This window comes from Gopherus evgoodei, chromosome 2 (assembly GCF_007399415.2).
Source record: "Gopherus evgoodei ecotype Sinaloan lineage chromosome 2, rGopEvg1_v1.p, whole genome shotgun sequence".
Taxonomy (NCBI): domain Eukaryota; kingdom Metazoa; phylum Chordata; order Testudines; family Testudinidae; genus Gopherus; species Gopherus evgoodei.
In genome coordinates, this window is record NC_044323.1 from 100440837 (window position 1) to 100459144 (window position 18308).

Below are 18308 nucleotides of genomic sequence, written 5' to 3' on the forward strand. Positions count from 1 at the left end.
ATCTTTTCTAGAAAAAGACACTAGTTCTGATCTTATACCTTCATGAACTGATAGTGTCCAGGAAATCAAAGACTGGTGCAGGGAATGAAGCTGCCATCACTTTAGCATTAATTCAATTTTTTATGTTGATTTTTTTAGGATTTTTATAGGAAATCCTATTTGGCACTGAGGTAGGGGTAACGCATGGGAATAAACACATGGCATACATTTCCAAAAAGGGTAAAATTTAAGCGAAGAGGATTGTATTCTTGGGGTATCAGGAGATTATTTTTTAAACATGCAAGTGGGGATGCAGAAGAAAATGAGAAAATAAACTGGAGGGAAACAGGGTAATCATAACGACCTTGAGCCTTTGTGTTTGCTGAAGTGTCAAATACTTTCTTGATTAAGCTGATAACTAGTTTTAAGAATCTGCATCACTTAATATTAAGATAGCTTTACATTAAAAAAAATGTGGATGGCAGTATTTGCTATCTTTCAGAGATTCTGATTGTGATTAAAGTTTGATGTTACAAATCTGTCCATAGTGACTCTGGTGCACAATGTATGCTGGGTTATCTAATTCTATTGATATTTAATTTTGCTCACCAATTTCCTTTTATTGTGCTAGCCTTTCTAGAGGGAGGGTTAAAAATCAAAACACAAGCATACTCTCAGCAAAATTAGTTTTGAGGTGTGCTTGTTTTTTATCGAAGAATCCTGGCCTAGTGGGAAAAGCATAGACCAGGAGTGGTGGTCTTACAAATTAAAAATAAAGACTATTAGATCATCTAATCCATTTCCCAATCACGGGAAAGCAGTTTTGTAAAGGACACTTCCTGGTTTTGTCTCCTCTAGTTTGATGTATCCCGAGCAATGGGATTTCCACTGATTCCTTGGGAAGACTTAAAAATTAGAATTTCTCCTGGGAATGTGGCATTCAGAACTAAATGCAGTTTTCTATGTTTGGTCAAACTAAAGCTTCAGTGAAATTATTACCACCCTGCTCCATGACTCGATGACTGTTTGCAGCCAATATTGCTTTGCCTTTTATTTAATCACATCACATTGCAAACAAATATGTACTTTGCTGTCCATTAGTGATACTGGGTCTCTTTCTGCATAACTGATTCCCATATTCCTTCTTCCCCCTGTGTGTGTGCATGCTCACTTGTTTGTTTTTCCTCAGTTTGTATTAGCTTCAGGGCTGGCTCCAGGCACCAGCAGAGCAAGTAGGTGCTAAGGGCGGCACGTACGGCTCTTCGGCAGCGGGTCCCTCAGTCCCTCTCGGAGGGAAGGACCTGCTGCTGATTTGCTGCTGAAGAATCAAGCTGTGGTGGTAGAAGTGCCGATCGGGCCTTTTGCTTTTTTTTTTTTCCCACCATTTGGGGCCAGCAAAAACACTGGAGCTGGCAGTGATTAGCTTGCATTCTTCAAACATTAATCTAATTTTATTTTCAGCCCACGTTTCTGGTCCCTTTCTTTGTTCAGAGTAGTGCTTAAATTCCTTGCAGTTAGGAACAAGTGAAATTCACCTCGTTGCAGCAGGCCAGCACAATGCCTGTGCATCCATTTAAAGTTTAAATGGAGTTTAACTGGCGCAGAAGCCTTGTGCGTCATTTTCACCTTTATCAGCAAATTAGTGTGGTTTACTTCATCTTCCAGTTCATTAATAAAGATGTTAACTAAGACTGGTCCTAACATCAATCCCTGCAGTACTTTCCTAAATCCCTCTGTGCATTTAGGTAAACTTATTACCTTTTGTTCAGTCTTTTAGACAGTTTTAATTCAACGTGACAATATTCCTACTCAAACCAGTGTGAATTTTTCTGTGAAGACTTTGAGACTATTATAAATGCTTTACTAAAATAAACATGTATCCACTGTGTTTCTGCCTATTCATGCATTTTGTAATTCTAGCAAAAAATGAAGGCAGTCAGATTGGTCTTGAAAGATTTCTTTACGTAAGCTTGTGATCTCTTTTCCTGCTATCACCCTCTAAATGTATTTCATGATGTTTCTTCTCTTAATATTGTTTTCTTTGATTATTTTGCTGGGAACAGAAACTAAATTAACAAGAAAACAATTGCCAGGATAACTTTTGACCTTTTGATAATTGTTACTACATTAATTCAGTCAGAAATGTGGTGTTCTGTTTTCAGTTCCAGTACAAACTGAGATGCTTTGGACAAATAACTTAATCTCTTTCCTTCACTTTTCCCATTTGCAACATGCGGATAATACTTACTGACACCACAGGTAATCCTCGCAGGCAGGCTAAATCATTGTTTATAAACTCTTTGAGATATTCAAATGGAACTCCTAGAATTTGCATAGAATATTTGTCATACGCACATAGATATTCCTTAACTTTTCTATCAGTCATGTTTATAACTACTGTACTAGCGTACACCAGTCTAATCAAGCACGAGGAGCGGGAGTACCTCCTTCTAAATCTAAAAAAGGCCAGACACCTGGAGGAGCTCAGTTTGTTGGCTTAGAACTGTACAAACGACTTAAAGAATTTCTGAAGAACTACTTGACAAATCTCCTTAAGGTAAGGCGGCATCATGTCAACTCAATGAATAATTACATTAAACTCATGTGAATTGGAGTCAAAATAGTACAGTAAAACTAAAAATATCTAAAGCCTTTGCAAATAGAACTGTGAAGTGATCAAATTTTTAGAAAATCATGACATTTAATATCTTAATTGGTTCATTAACCTTTTGACTTTTTACCTTGTACACAAGTCAGTCACTGTGAAATAAACACAACTTCTCAAACTGTCAAATATCAGAGGGTAGCTGTGTTAGTCTGGATCTGTAAAAGCAGCAAAGAATCCTGTGGCACCTTATAGACTAACAGACGTTTTGAAGCATGAGCTTTCGTGGGTGAATACCCACTTTGTCAGATGCATGTAGTGGAAATTTCCAGGGACAGGTGTGTGTATATATATGCAGGCAAGCTAGAGATAATGAGGTAGTTCAATCAGGGAGGATGAGGCCCTGTTCTAGCAGTTGAGGTGTGAAAACCAAGGGAGGAGAAACTGGTTTTGTAATTGGTAAGCCATTCACAGTCTTTGTTTAATCCTGAGCTGATGGTGTCAAATTTGCCGATGAACTGAAGCTCAGCAGTTTCTCTTTGAAGTCTGGTCCTGAAGTTTTTTTGCTGCAGGATGGCCACCTTAAGGTCTGCTATAGTGTGGCCAGGGAGGTTGAAGTGTTCTCCTACAGGTTTTTGTATATTGCCATTCCTAATATCTGATTTGTGTCCGTTTATCCTTTTCCGTAGCGACTGTCCAGTTTGGCCGATGTACATAGCAGAGGGGCATTGCTGGCATATGATGGCATATATTACATTGGTGGACGTGCAGGTGAATGAACCGGTGATGGTGTGGCTGATCTGGTTAGGTCCTGTAATGGTGTCGCTGGTGTAGATATGTGGGCAGAATTGGCATGGAGGTTTGTTGCATGGATTGGTTCCTGAGCTAGAGTTCCTATGGTGCGGTGTGCAGTTACTGGTGAGAATATGTTTCAGGTTGGCAGGTAGCCTGTGGGTGAGGACTGGCCTGCCACCCAAGGCCTGTGAAGTGTGGGATTGTTGTCCAGGATGAGTTGTAGATCCCTGATGATGCGTTGGAGAGGTTTTAGCTGGGGACTGTATGTGATGGCCAGTGGAGTCCTGTTGGTTTCTTTCTTGGGTTTGTCTTGCAGTAGGAGGCTTCTGGGTACACGTCTGACTCTGTTGATCTGTTTCCTTATTTCCTCGTGCGGGTATTGTAGTTTTGAGAATGCTTGGTGGAGATTTTGTAGGTGTTGGTCTCTGTCTGCAGGGTTAGAGCAGATGTGGTTGTACCTCAGAGCTTGGCTGTAGACAATGGATGGTGTGATGTGCCCGGGATGGAAGCTGGAGGCATGAAGGTAGGCATAGCGGTCGGTAGGTTTTTGGTATTGGGTGGTGGTAATGTGACCATCACTTACTTGCACCGTGGTGTTTAGGAAGTGGACCTCCCATGTAGATTGGTCCAGGCTGAGGTTGGTGGTGGGGTGGAAGCTGTTGAAATCGTGGTGGAGCTTTTCCAGAGTCTCCTTCACATGAGTCCAGATGATGAAGATGTCATCAATGTAGCGTAGGTAGAGAAGGGGTGTGAGTGGACGAGAGCTGAGGAAGCGTTGTTCCAGGTCGGCCATAAAAATATTGGCATATTGTGGGTCCATGCGGGTGTCCATAGCGGTGCCACTGATCTGGAGATATGTATTGTCATCAAATTTGAAATAGTTGTGTGTGAGGATAAAGGCACAGAGCTCAGCAGCCAGTTGTGCTGTGGCATCATCAGGGCTACTGTTCCTGACAGCTTGTATCCCATCTATGTGTGGGATGTTCGTGTGAAGAGCCTCTACATCCATGGTGGCTAGGATGGTGTTTTCTGGAAGGTCACCAATGCATTGTAGTTTCCTCAGGAAATCAGTGGTGTCACGGAGATAGCTGGGAGTGCTGGTGGCATAGGGTCTGAGTAGAGAGTCCACATATCCAGACAGTCCTTCAGTGAGAGTGCCAATGCCCAAGATGATGGGGCATCCAGGATTTCCGGGTTTGTGGATCTTGGGTAGTAGATAGAATAACCCTGGTCGGGGCTCTAAGGGTATGTTGATTTGTTCCGGTGTTAGTGTAGAGAGTGTCCTGAGTAGATGTTGCATTTTCTTAGTGTATTCCTCAGTGGGGTCTGAGGGAAGTGGTCTGTAGAATTTGGTGTTGGAGAGTTGTCTGGCAGCCTCCTTTTGGTAGTCAGACCTGTTCATGATGACAACAGCACCTCCTTTATCAGCCTCTTTGATGATAATGTCTGGGTGGTTTCTGAGGCTGTGCGATGGCATTGTGTTCTGCACGACTTAGGTTATGAGGCAAGCGATGTTGTTTTTCCACAATTTCTGCCTGTGCACGTCGGCGGAAACATTCAATGTAGAGGTCCAGACTGTCATTTCGACCCTCAGGAGGAGTCCATGTGGAGTTCTTCTTCTTGTGCTGTTGGTGGGAGGGTACCTGTGTATCAGTGCGCTGTTCAGTGTTGTCCTGAAAGTATTCTTTGAGTTGGAGACGGAGAAAGTAGGCTTCCAGATCGCCACAGAACTGTATCATTTTGGTAGGGGTGGCAGGGCAGAAAGAGAGTCCCCGAGATAGGACAGACTTTTCTTCTGGGCTGAGTGTGTAGTTCGATAGATTGACGATATTGCTGGGTGGATTGGGGGTACCACGGTTGTGGCCCAGTGAGGCAGGTAGGAGTTTAGACAGCTTACAGTCCTTTTTCCTTTGTAGAGAGGTGAAGTGAGTAATGTAGATCTCCTGTCTTATTTTAGTGAAGTCCATTTTTATGGAAGTTTGGTTATTCATGAGAGTCTCCAGATTGGAGAGCTCTTTTTTTGATGTTTTCCTGTTTGCTGTATAGGATGCTGATCAGGTGGTTCCTCAGTTTCTTTGATAGAGTATGGCATAATCTCTCACTGTGGTCCATGTAGTATGTAGATAGCAGTGGATTTTTTACCTTTAGTCCATTTGGTATGATGTCCATCCATTTGCATTTGGAAAGGAAGATGATATCTGTCTGTATTTGTGCATGTTTCTTCATGAGGTTGATGGATTTCCACTCCATACGGCTAAATGCAGTGCCTTGCATGGTGTCAAATATCAGAGGGGTAGCCATGTTAGTCTGGATCTGTAAAAGCAGCAAAGAATCCTGTGGCACCTTATAGACTAATGGCCCCACTATAACAGACCTTAAGGTGGCCATCCTGCGGCAAAAAACTTCAGGACCAGACTTCAAAGAGAAACTGCTGAGCTTCAGTTCATCGGCAAATTTGACACCATCAGCTCAGGATTAAACAAAGACTGTGAATGGCTTACCAATTACAAAACCAGTTTCTCCTCCCTTGGTTTTCACACCTCAACTGCTAGAACAGGGCCTTATCCTCCCTGATTGAACTAACCTCATTATCTCTAGCTTGCCTGCATATATATTCCTGCCCCTGGAAATTTCCACTACATGCATCTGATGAAGTGGGTATTCACCCACGAAAGCTCATGCTTCAAAACGTCTGTTAGTCTATAAGGTGCCACAGGATTCTTTGCTGCTTTCTCGCACTGTGTAACTTTTTAAATTGCTGTGCATGTAGCTGAATTTTGTTTAGCTAATAGCTAACCTCAATATTAACCCTACTGTAAAAAGAAAAAGGGCAGCTTGTTGGTCTAGCCGGGAAAGATATTTTATCTTCTCCTGTATCCTGTAACATTTTTCTTACATCCCAGACTTCCATCCCAGACTTCAATGCTGCAGTAAGAGCCAGGTGTGATGCCTTATCTCTGCCCAAGTAGCAACTTTAGCTACTGCTATGTGCGGGGGTGCCAAGGAGAGAGTGACAGTATTCACTCTTGATTCTTGGGCAGCAGCTATTCTAAGGGCATGTCTTCACTACTGGCCTGATCGGCGGGCAGCTATCGGTCCAGCAGGGATCGATTTATCGCGTCTAGTCTAGACACGATGAATCGATCCCCGAGTGCTCTCCGGTCTACTCGTGTACTCCAGCTCAGTGAGAGGTACAGGCAGAGTCGACTCACCGTAGTGAAGACACTGCGGTAAGTAGATCTAAGTATATCAACGTAGGTGAAGTTGTGTAACTTGGATCAGTTCTCCCCCAAGTGTAGACCAAGCCTTAGAAATTTAGCACATGCTCTTTACACTGTTGCAGGACCCCAAGTGGTAGTAATGGTGGAGGCTGTAGAATAGATGGGTCTCGAGCATTTTTACTAGATATCTAACCCATAACTCTTAACATTTTGCCAGGCCACTATCAAGATAAGAATGGATTTAGTAATACTTTGTTTCCTATGTGCAGCCATACCTGTTGCTATAGTAGAAATCTTACTGGAAGTAGCAGCGCATGTCATGGGTTTTGATTTACAGTAGATGATTACTTTTGTCTCTGCATAGCATTATACTGTATATTAAAAAATAAGCAGTCTACAGTATTGGTGGATTTTCCCTGTTTCAGGATGGTGAAGACTTGATGGATGAGAGTGTGCTGAAATTTTACACTCAACAGTGGGAAGATTATAGGTTTTCAAGCAAAGTTCTGAATGGGATTTGTGCCTACCTCAATCGACATTGGGTTCGTCGTGAATGTGATGAGGGTCGTAAAGGAATATACGAAATCTACTCAGTAAGCATTTTAAACAGCATTTTCTTTAAGTATTTTATTGGTTTTAACTTTAATTGAAACATTCTGATGGAAATATAACTATATCCCTACTGTGTTCCTAGCCTACTGCACCAGGCATCTGCTTTCTCTTCACAGAAATCACTCTTTAAAACTATTTGTATGAGGCTCACCAGTATTTGGCAGATTTGCAGGTTTATATGATACCTTTTTTCCTTCTCCATGTCTAGATAAGCTAAATCATATTATTTTATATTACCTCCAAAATTCACTTCCTTACTCTTCCTGCCTCCAAAATGTTGTTCTGTGTTCTGGTGGGGACAGTCGTCAGTATTGTTGGTAATTTTTTTTTTCCGGACATACCTCTTTCATACAATTTTTAATATGCTGCTGCAAAAATTATCATTTAATGCTATTTTAATCATATTTTCCTCTTCTCTCCTTTCACTTATTTTCATCTTCCACAAAAATTGAATTTTTTTTCACTTTGAAAACTATTTGTGATAGCATCCTAATCAGCTCTCCTTTTATTTCCCTGTCTAATGGGCTGTATTCCATCTAAACCTCTTTCCTGATTGTGTATTCTTCTAACTTCTGTCTGTGCATGTTCTGGGGAGCAATCCAGACGACTGAAGGGTTGTCACTTCCTGCCCTATAACCCTGAGTGCCTCAAAATGCTGTGCTGCTGTAGCCCTGTTGTCTGGGTGCTTCCAGCCAACATATAAGCATGCACCGAGTGTCTCTGTGTTAAGCAGCTCTGATTCCAGCAGCCTTTTTGTTATACCGCTGCCATGTTCTAGATGACCCTAAAACCCTCCAGTCCCAAATTTCCCAAAATTGTGGGCTCTGCGATATCCAGCCCTCTCCTAGACCGTTCTTTTGTGCCTTTAAAGATTCAATACCCAGCAGCTTGCCACATTAACTAGAGTTAATATTCACTTTAAATGAAACACAGCAGTGGGTTGACTTAGATTAAAAGTAAGACAAGCTTATTAACAAAAGGAGACAGGATTTTAAGTGAGTCAAGTAAAAAAGGATAGAGTTAGAAATGGTTACAAGAAAATAACAGTGAAAAACACTTTCTAAGGGCTGAGATTTAACAAAACCAAGCTACAGCCTTTGTTCATGGTAGTTACCTTACCCATCTACCTTCCTGTCGGATGGCTGGCCACCCCCTGGGTCAGGATTTCCTCCAGAGTGCTTGGTTCTTTTGTCGTCTTAGGTGAAACATAACTTGGGGTTCTTTGGCCCTCTTTTTTTATAGTCTGGTGCATCTTTGAAATGGATTCTCCTCTCCCCCTCCCCAGTAAGTTAATTCAAGCTGTGAAGAAAGGGATGTGGAATCTCGTGATAAAGCAAGGTTTCATGCTCGTTTCTTCCCCCATTGGTGTTTGCTAAAATGCAGATTGATCTGTTCTGCAATTTTCTACCCCTGCTGTGATGTTGAGTGGATATATCCTCCCCTTGTTGGCTTGATGGTCCTGTTTACCTTCTGTGTAAATTGCATTCACGTTTTCTCTTAATGTAGCTAATGTACCTTGGAAAACCTTCAGGGTGACAGAACGGCATTCCTTTTTCTAGGCTGAGGTAACTTCAGCTCTGCTTCACTCTTCGATTACATAAGTTCCAGTATGTTTGTAATTCTGAATGTGTCCTCCGTACATATCACCATATGACTAGCTTTCTATTGATATCTTATGTGACACCATCTAGATATAGGTTATGTCATTAGTGAGTTGGGGTACAATTATCAGGACAGCTGAAACTCATTACCGATACTAATGAGCCCTATGCCCTCTTTCATTGGGATGCTGTTAGGGTGCAGTCTACAAATCCTCTTCCATTTCACTCCTTGTATTTGAAACAGCCTCTCAATAAATATGTTCTAGGCACCCTACCTTTCCTATGTATTACTTCTGAAAACCAGTCTAAACTGTCAGGTCTAACAGTGATGATATTCTCCCTCTCATTTGAACTCTGTGGTACTCATTTGTGAGTGTAGATTGTTATATTGTAAAGGAATCTTTTAATTTTAGTTTCTGCTTAGTATATATTTTATTGCACTATGAAAATAACTCTGCTTTAGGCAGGATGATAAAAACAGTTTAGGCGGGTGTCTTTACTGAGTATTCATCTTCTAGCTGGTCCTTCTCTGACCATTCAAATTCAAAGTCTGCACATCAGCCTGTCACAGGAAAACCCATTTTTAAAATTTTTTAATCAGAGTGGAGTGTATTGTCAAGGTAAGTACTGGACAATCCTATTCCTCTCTGGGGGAAGAGGAAAACAGGAGTTCAAAAATATTATCTTATCACTTAGAGTGTGGGGATCGTTGTAAAACACGTAAGTTTTTCGTGAGATAGCTTAGTTGAGACTTAACTGCCATAACAGAAAGCTTCTTAAAAATAAATAACTGTTTATCATAATACAATATTTCAGTTTTCATAAAGGATTATCCTGTGTGTATATAACTCCTTCCTCTCTTCTTCTCCCTTCCCCAATCTTAGCTTGCCTTGGTGACCTGGAGGGACTGTTTGTTCAGGCCGTTAAATAAGCAGGTACATATTTTATGAATACTGCATTATTTTGCAAGGTTGATATTAAAATGTCACAAATAACTATTCCAAGGTGAACTGCAAAAAGGAAGAAAAAAGCCTTCTGCTTCTCCTTTAATGAATTTTTAGTAATTGGGACGTCAGCTGCGTCATCTATTACATATGAGGGATGGGGAGAGACTGTAAATTTTGTGTGCATGTTACAGGCATATGGTTTAGCAAAGCATGGATTGGCAAGGTTCTACTATACATTTCAAATGTAAACAAGCAGAATTTATTAAACCAAAGATTAGAGTTTGCTTATACATTATAGAGAAACAGTAAAGGCACAAACAGACGCTTTTATATTTCTTTGCGGTTCGTTAGCTAGAATATAGTAAGTTACTGATGTGTACAACTTTCAGTGATGTTTGTGGGAGTTCTGTTTGGTGTTAAGATTAGCGCATTGTCTTATTTCTTTTTCAAGAGTTTGGATTGTCTTGAGCATGGAAGTTCATGCCTGATTCGTTACCGTATTTATTGAACAAGTAGTTGGTTTTAGTGTATGTTGACTCATTTTTAATCTGTATTTCAAAGGTAACAAATGCTGTGTTGAAACTGATAGAAAAGGAAAGAAATGGTGAAACCATCAACACCAGGCTGATCAGTGGAGTCGTACAATCCTATGGTAAATGAGTTTTCCTTAAGATTTACTTGTAGCCACTTGAAAAATCTCCCACCAGAGCCCTGAAGCAACATTTTTACCATAACTGATTAAGAAGATTTTTGCAGTAGAAGAAACTTTTAGTAGTGTAATTTGCCATGTAAAATTTTTAACTGTTGTTCTGTCTGAGAATGGGGGGAAGTGGCAGACAATATATGCCTCTACAACAAAATAATGCAACCTTTTCTGTTTTGAGAGGCAAAAACTCGTAGCTGGGAATAATCAGAACTCTGAGTTTGGAGTAGATGTTCTTCTTCAAGTGATGGTCCCTATGTATTCCACTCTTGGGATATGCATGCGAAACGTGTTTCAGTCTGGAATTTTTTGCAAGCAGTGTCCCTTGGCCTGCCCATGTGCTGTAGCTCTTGTTATGGTCTGAACCGAGCGTATAAAAGGGTGGTACATGGTGACACCTCTCCAGTTCCTTCTTACCGCTGTATGGTATGAGTCAGAATCTTCCTCATCCTCAGCTCCTTTTTTTACTGTCATTACTGTAAGATATTTTATGTACTTCGTTTGAGTAGTCTTCAAGGAATAGTCTACATAGCAGAGTTAAATAACGGGTTTTTTCCCCATTTTCTTCCACACACAAGGATATTTTTCCTCCTGAGAAGTCTGGGATTATGCCCAGAGTTCAGAAATTGTGTTTCTTGCCTTTGCTCCTTTTCAGAGAAGTGATAATCAATGTTGCATGTATTGCGTGGGTGAGGCTCATGTTTCTGCCAAATGCAGCATCTGATGCTCTTTTTGCCACAGAATTTGTAAAGATTGGGACTGAGACTCAGAAGACATCTCACGTAGAAGTCAGCGAAGCCCAAATCATATTCAGACTGGGGACCATTCTCTGCTCCCATATCTCAGTCTCACCAGGTGGGCAGTGCCCTTTTGAGCACGAGTTTGGGAACGGAGGCTAAGACTCTTAAGCCTAGGCAGAATGCTTTACATGAGAACCAAGGGCACTCTCACAGACTTAAGGACAAGCCATCTTTGTCTAAAACAACCCCATCAAAGATGGGAGGGCTAGTAAGCACAGGCACTCAGGCTTTAGTCCCAAATAAATCTTCTCTGCAGGAGAAGGCGGTACAGATCCAATGGGTTCTAACATTGACTCTGATTGTGAAGGCTCAGGATAAACAGTTCCTGGTGATGCCATCCATTTCTAGAGCTGATGCAGTATTTGTCGCAGCATGGCCCCAAAGGAGGCCTGACCACCATGGTGAGGAAGGAGGCTCCAGTTCAGACAGCTCTGTCAATGGAAACTCCTTGTACCGAAGGGTTATCAGAGACCTGGGTCTCCCTGGAAGACTTGTTTGCTTTTTCCTATCTGCATTCACCCCACCTATTAAGGACCATCTCTAATCTGGGACACCGTTACACCAGAGGAAAACATTATCCGAACATGGCAAAGTTGTTCTTCCATCCCACCTGCCAGCCTTGGTGCGTAACCATTGATAACATCTGTCCCGTTGGAGAGAAGGGATCCACCTTTCCAAGTTAAGAGTTTCTCTTGATGAGGCTGTCAGGACCTGCGTCCCGTTACTGATGTCACTTCATTCCCCTCCACTGATATTCAGAGGTTGCCTTACTCAATTTGCAAAAAAATTGTAGTTATCCCCTAACTGCAGTCAAATGGTATTAGAATTTGTTTGTGGTTGCTATTTGATAGAGTTTCTGGTACCTCCAACTCACAAACCTCCTTCCCGATTCCTTTTCAAGGACTAGTGTCTTGAGGCGATTGCGCATCAAGAGGTGAACTCCATTCTCTCCAGGGGAGCCATAGAAAGGGTTCCACCTCAACATCAAAAGAAGGGATTTTTTTCACCTTACTTGATTCCCAAGAAGAATGGGAGATGGAGGCCAGTTCTCAGTATGACACAGCTGAACAGGTTCATTCAAAAACTAAAATTCTATGTGATATCCTTGGCATCAATAATTCCCTTGTTAGAGGAAACATGGTTCGCAGTTTTCAACATGAAAGATGCATATTTTCATATCCTCTACCCACCCCACAGGAGTTTCCACAGGTTCCTCTCTGATCACAAGCATTACCAATTCAAAGTCCTCCCACTTTGGTCTAGCTTCAGCACTCAGAGCTTCACAAAGGTTTTTTTCAGTCATGGCAGCTTGGATGAGAAGAGAGGGATTTACACTCTTCCCTTACCTCAACGATTGGCTTCTGATGGGCAGTTCCTACAAGGAAAGTCCAGCGGGCAACCATTGTTGTACTTGACCTTCTGACTTCCCTGGGTGTCCACATTAATCACAAAAAATTTCACATTAACACCCCTGGGGTTCATAAATTTTATAGGCCAGATGTTGGACTCGACTACAGCAAAAAGGAATCCTCCTCTCAAGAAGTTTCAGGCCTTGAGTACTCTGATTCATCAGGTCACTGTCAGACCCAGAACATAATCAAAACTTGCCTTTCCCTCCTCGGTCAGATGGCCATATGCACATACTTGATGCTGTTCACCAGGCTTCATCTTTGCTGCCTACAAGCCTGGTTTCTCTCCATGTACTCACCAGAGAAGGGCAACATAAATGGTAGATGATTGTTCCCCCCAAAATTTTAGACTATTGTCTGGTGGACAGAATCAGAGAAGGTTCAAGGGGGAGATCCCTGTCCTCACACCAGCTCCCAAGGAAACCATTTTTATCAATGCCTCCCTCTTGGGTTGGGTTGTTCACATGAGTTTCCATATGGAACAAGTCATCTGGACCCTATGGGAGTCCTGTATGCTTATCAATTTATTAGAATTCTGCGCAGTCCATCGTGCTTGCAAACCCTTCCTCCCACTCACCCAATCCAGACACGTCCAAATAATGGCAAACAACAGGGCAGTCATATTTTATGTAAGTGGGTGCGTGTGGGTGAGATCTCTCCCATTGTGCATTGAGGCAGTCACCCTCTGGAATTGGTGCACCGCCATCACATAACCCTGTTAGCAACATATTTATCAGGGGTGTAAAACTCCCTAGTGGACAGCTTGAGCAGATATTTTTCCTCAATCACAAATGGGAGATTCACAATTCAGTTCTTGATGACATCTTAGCCCAGTGGGGAATTCCAGCCTGGGAACTTTTTGCCTACCGGGAGAAAAAGAAACTTCCTTGGTACTGCCCCAGAGTAGCCCTGGGCAACGGTTTGATGGAAGATGCCATGGTATCATGGAAGGGTCTCCTGCGGTACGTCTTCTCTCCCATCCCATTGATATCACAGGTTCTGCAGAAAATCTTTGAAGACAGAGGTTGAGTCATCCTGCTTGGAGCCAACTGGCTGAGACAGTTCTGATTTATGGATCTGCTGAAGTTCTCAGTTCACTTATCCATGAACATCCTCACACTGCCAGACTACCTAACCCAGCACAAAGGCAGGGTCAAGCACCCCAGTCCAGGACTGCTGCAACTCAGGATCTGGCGTTTGAATGTGTTTCAGAAATAGAGTGCTTGTGTTCTAAAGCAGTGCTTCTCAAAGCTGGTCCACTGCTTATTCAGGGAAAGCCCCTGGTGTTCCGGTCTGGTTTGTTTACCTGCCGCGTCCGCACATTCGACCGATTGCGGCTCCGACTGGCTGTGGTTCACCGCTCCAGGCCAATGGGGGCTTCAGGAAGGACGGCCAGCACATCCCTCAGCCTGCGCCACTTCCTGCAGCCCCCATTGGCTTGGAGCAGCAAACTGCAGCCAGTAGGAGCTGCGATCGGCTGAACCTGCAGACACGGCAGGTAAAAAAAAAAACGTCCTGGACCGCCAGGGGCTTTCCCTGAACAAGTGGTGGTCCGGCTCTGAGAAGCACTCTTCTAAAGGGTTGCAGTCCATCCTCTGTCAAAGCAGAGAAGCTGTTACTAAGGAAAATGGAAGAATTTCTTCTTTTGGTCTCTCAAAGAATCTCGTCTCCAGAATCTGCTGGATCCATTCTGTCTTAGAGTATCTGCTTATACTTAAGTCTTCAGGTCTTGTGCTCAATTCTCTGTGAGTGTATTTAGCAGTGGTCATCACTTTCCATCCTCCAGTGGACAACAGTCATCCTGTCACGACTAGATTTCTAAAGGGGATTTTTAAATCCTTTCAATCATTAGTGAAGTTTGCACATTGGTGGGACCTCAGTTTTGTTTGTTCGTCACTCACTAAACTCCCCATTGAGCCTCTAGACCAGGGGTTGGCAACCTATGGCACATGTGCCAAAGATGGCACGTGAGCTGATTTTTAATGGCACACTGCAGCCACCGCTGGCCCCGCTCAACCCCCTGCTGAACCCTGGCAGCGGGCTGAGTGAGGCCGACGGCCGGGACCCCAGCAGACAGCAGCATGCCATTAAAAATCCTGCCCAGCCCAGCCCGCTCTTTCCTGCCCCCCACCTACCGTTCTCTGTGGCGGGGGCAAGGGGCAGAATCTTGGTCCTGCCGGCTGCTGCTGTAGGGCAGGCTCTGCTGGCTGCCAAGCTTCCCCCTTTTCCGCCTCCTCTCCCTCTCTGCTGCTGATGGCCCTTGCAAGGGAGGGGAGAAGAGGCACCCCAGCGCCCTCAATGCTCAGACCGGGAAGGAGGCGGAGAGGAGGCAGGAGCAGGGCCTTGGGGAAGGAGATTGGAATCAGGGCGTATCTCTCCAGCTCTCTGCCATGAGCCGCTCAGGGCAGGGAGCTGGGAGCACTCCCCCAATCCCAGGCCACCTCCCAGGCCTCTGCCCTGACCTCTGCACCCCCCTCAAACCCCAGCCCCTTCCACTCCGCCCCACGACCCCAGCCCTGACTCTGGAACCCCCACATGTACCCAGCCCCCACGCCCCCAGCCCTCTGCCCTGACTCCTGCACCCTCCTCACACACCCCCTGCCCTGACTCTTGCACTCCCCACACATACCCAGCCCCCCCGCACCCCATGCTCTGACTTCTGCACTCCCCACACATACCCAGCCCCCTACACCCCCAGCCCTGACTCTTGCACCCCCCACATCCCCAGCCCCCACGCTAAGCACCAAACGGGAGCTTCTGCACCCCCCATGTTCCCACTTGCACCCGTTTCACCAAGTGGGAGCTGCCCAGGTAAGCGCTCCACACCCAAACCACCTGCCCCAACCATGAGCCTCCTCCCTCATTCTAGCTCCTGGCCAGACCCTGCACCCCAACCCCCCTAGGCCGCTCCTTCACCCCCAACCCTGTGCTCAGTGTACCATCACCTTCAGCTCAGTGCAGAGAGAGAGAGGAAGAGAATGGGCCAGAACCAGGGAGAAGGTAGGTACCCACTCTATGTAAGTGGGGCCGGGACCCCAGACCAGCAGTGGACTGAGCGGTGCCAGGAGGCGGGACCCTACCTGGCAAGAGCCAGCAGATGGAACCCCAAACTGGCAGCGGGCTGAGCCACTCAGCCTGCTGCTGATCTGGGGTTCTGTCTGCCAGCCCCACTCAGCCCGCTGCCAGCCTGGGGTTCTGGCTGCCGGCCTCTTGCCAGCTGGGGTCCCGGTCACAGGCCCCGCTCAGCCCATGGCTGGCCTAGGTGAATGGACACCCAGGCCGACACTGGGCTAAGCAGGCTGGCGGCATAAGATCAGCATTTTAATTTAATTTTAAATGAAGCTTCTTAAACATTTTGAAAACTTTGTTTACTTTACATACAACAATAGTTTAGTTATATAATATGTAGACTTATAGAGAGAGACCTTCTAAAAAACATTAAGATGTATTACCAGTATGCGAAACCTTAAAGTGAATGAATAAATAAAGACTCAGCACACCACTTCTGAAAGGTGCTCTAGACACACGCTGTGTGGCCCATCTCCATCTTCCATGGCTTCACTCCATGAAGGTGGCCTTCCTAATAGCCATGCTGTCAGCCAGAAGAGTCAGTGAGCTCGGAGTGCTCCTGGTGCACCCACCATTATAATTCTTTCTATAGAGCAAAGATCTTATTACGACCTCACCCTAGATTCTTTCCTAAAAGTTTCATGAGAATCAGGTAATCCGCTTGCTTCAGATGAAGAGAGATGGTATCCTGTAGACATCTGAGGACTATAACTTTTTATTTGCGAAGAATGAAGGATGTTAGAAAGATATCTTATATATTTGTTTCCATAGCAGAGAGATGAAGGGGTCAAACGATATCAAGGCAGAGACTTTCAAAATGAATCTCAGGTTGTATTACCCTTTCTTACCAACTATCTTATATTCCCTCTCCAGAGGGGCGGTGCAGCTACTTCAGCTGCATTGCTGAGAGATAGAGCCTTCCTAGAGATATGTAGGGCAGTTTCTTGGAGGTCTTCATATACCTTCATGAGACATTATGTTCTGGTCCAGTCAATAACTGTGGATACAGCTGTGAGGGCAGCAGTACTACAGTCGTCTACACTTCTGTGTCCTGTTACCCACCCCTCTCACTACTGCTTATTAATCTCCCACGTGTGGAATACACACAGGGACCATTTCTTGACCAAAGAAATGGAGGTTATTTACCTGTAACTGGAGGTTAAGCTCCCTTCTTAAAAGTGTTAAGGAACCAGTATAAAGAAGGGGTTTGAAAAGAAGCAGTTCTTTGTGGAATTTTTGCATTTTCTGACAGCCATTACAGTAATTTAATATGGGTTTACAAAGAGAAAATTTTAATGTTTAACAGTGTAAATAAGTTTAATACTTTAAAACAGTAGTTCTCAACTAGGGGGTATGCGTACCCCTGTGGGTAGGCAGAGGTCTTCCAGGGAGTAAATTAATTCATCTAGATATTTGCCTAGTTTTACAACAGCACTAGCAAAGTCAGTACAAACTAAAATTTCATACAGACAATGACTTGTTTATACTGCTATAGACACTATACACTGAAATGTAAGTACAATATTTATATTCCAATTGATTTATTTTATAATTATGTAGTAAAAATTAGAAAGTTACCTTTTTAAGTAACAATGTGCAGTGATACTTTTGTATTTTTAGGTCTGACTTTGTAAGCAAGTAGTTTTTAGGTAAGGTGTAACTTGGGGGTATGCGAGACAAGTCAGACTCCTGAAAGGAGGACAGTAGTCTGGAAAGGCTGAGAGACACCAGCTTAAAATATATGTACGGTATTTTTACTGTGCACTTTGAATATAAGTCAGTTGCACGAGGAACCTGTGAAATTTAGCTTTTTAACCAGAAATAACTATAAATAATTAATGATTATGGAAACTGTATAACATTATGGTTTCCATAGTGAGTATCACTAGCTCAAATGGCAACTTTCCCATTATTCATGTCAAAAGAAATTAAAAAAAAAAACTTACAGATTGTTTGGATAAATAAGTTAGGCGCACACATAAATTAACATTCACTCACTCCCCTGCAGGACACAATATCAGAATTTAATGCAAATGAAAAAAAAATGTTTGTGTTGCAGCTCATATTTTTGTTCCAAAACAACATTTTTGTTCCAACTACAGACAGTCTTCTTAAAATAATTTCTTGGTAACAATGGAAATGGAGATTATTACATTTAACTGGCTGTTCTTTGAAGTGTGTGGTCCGTATCAGTATTCCACACATGCGATATGCATGCGTACCACATGTCTGAGTCCAGAATTTTTTGCAAGCAGTGTCTGCTATCCCGCACATGAGCCATAGCTCTTCTCATGCTCCAAACAGAAGGCGAAAACGGTTGTGTGGACCGACATCACTCCAGTTTTCAATTCTTACTGTAGTTCAATCATTCTGCAGCACAGAGGACGGAGGGTGGGTAGTAGAGAACACACCTTGAAGAAGTAATTTTAAAGTACCGTTTTCCTTAACACACAATGCAAACAAATTGTACACCTGTCCTCCTGGATTCACTATAATGAGAAAAAATAATTACACTTCTCGTCTGTTTTAGTTTCCTCTGTCAGTGCTTTAAATATTCTGGTTATAAG

At 43.4% G+C, this 18308-nt stretch overlaps 1 protein-coding gene across 1 annotated transcript in view; it reads left to right on the plus strand.

Moving 5' to 3' along the window:
* Positions 1–18308, plus strand: part of CUL1 (cullin 1) — a 95300-nt gene that overhangs the window by 43410 nt on the left and 33582 nt on the right. The window contains 4 exon segments of the mRNA XM_030551436.1: positions 2362–2536; positions 7026–7193; positions 9698–9748; positions 10322–10412. Of these exon segments, the coding sequence (XP_030407296.1) occupies positions 2362–2536; positions 7026–7193; positions 9698–9748; positions 10322–10412 (485 nt within the window).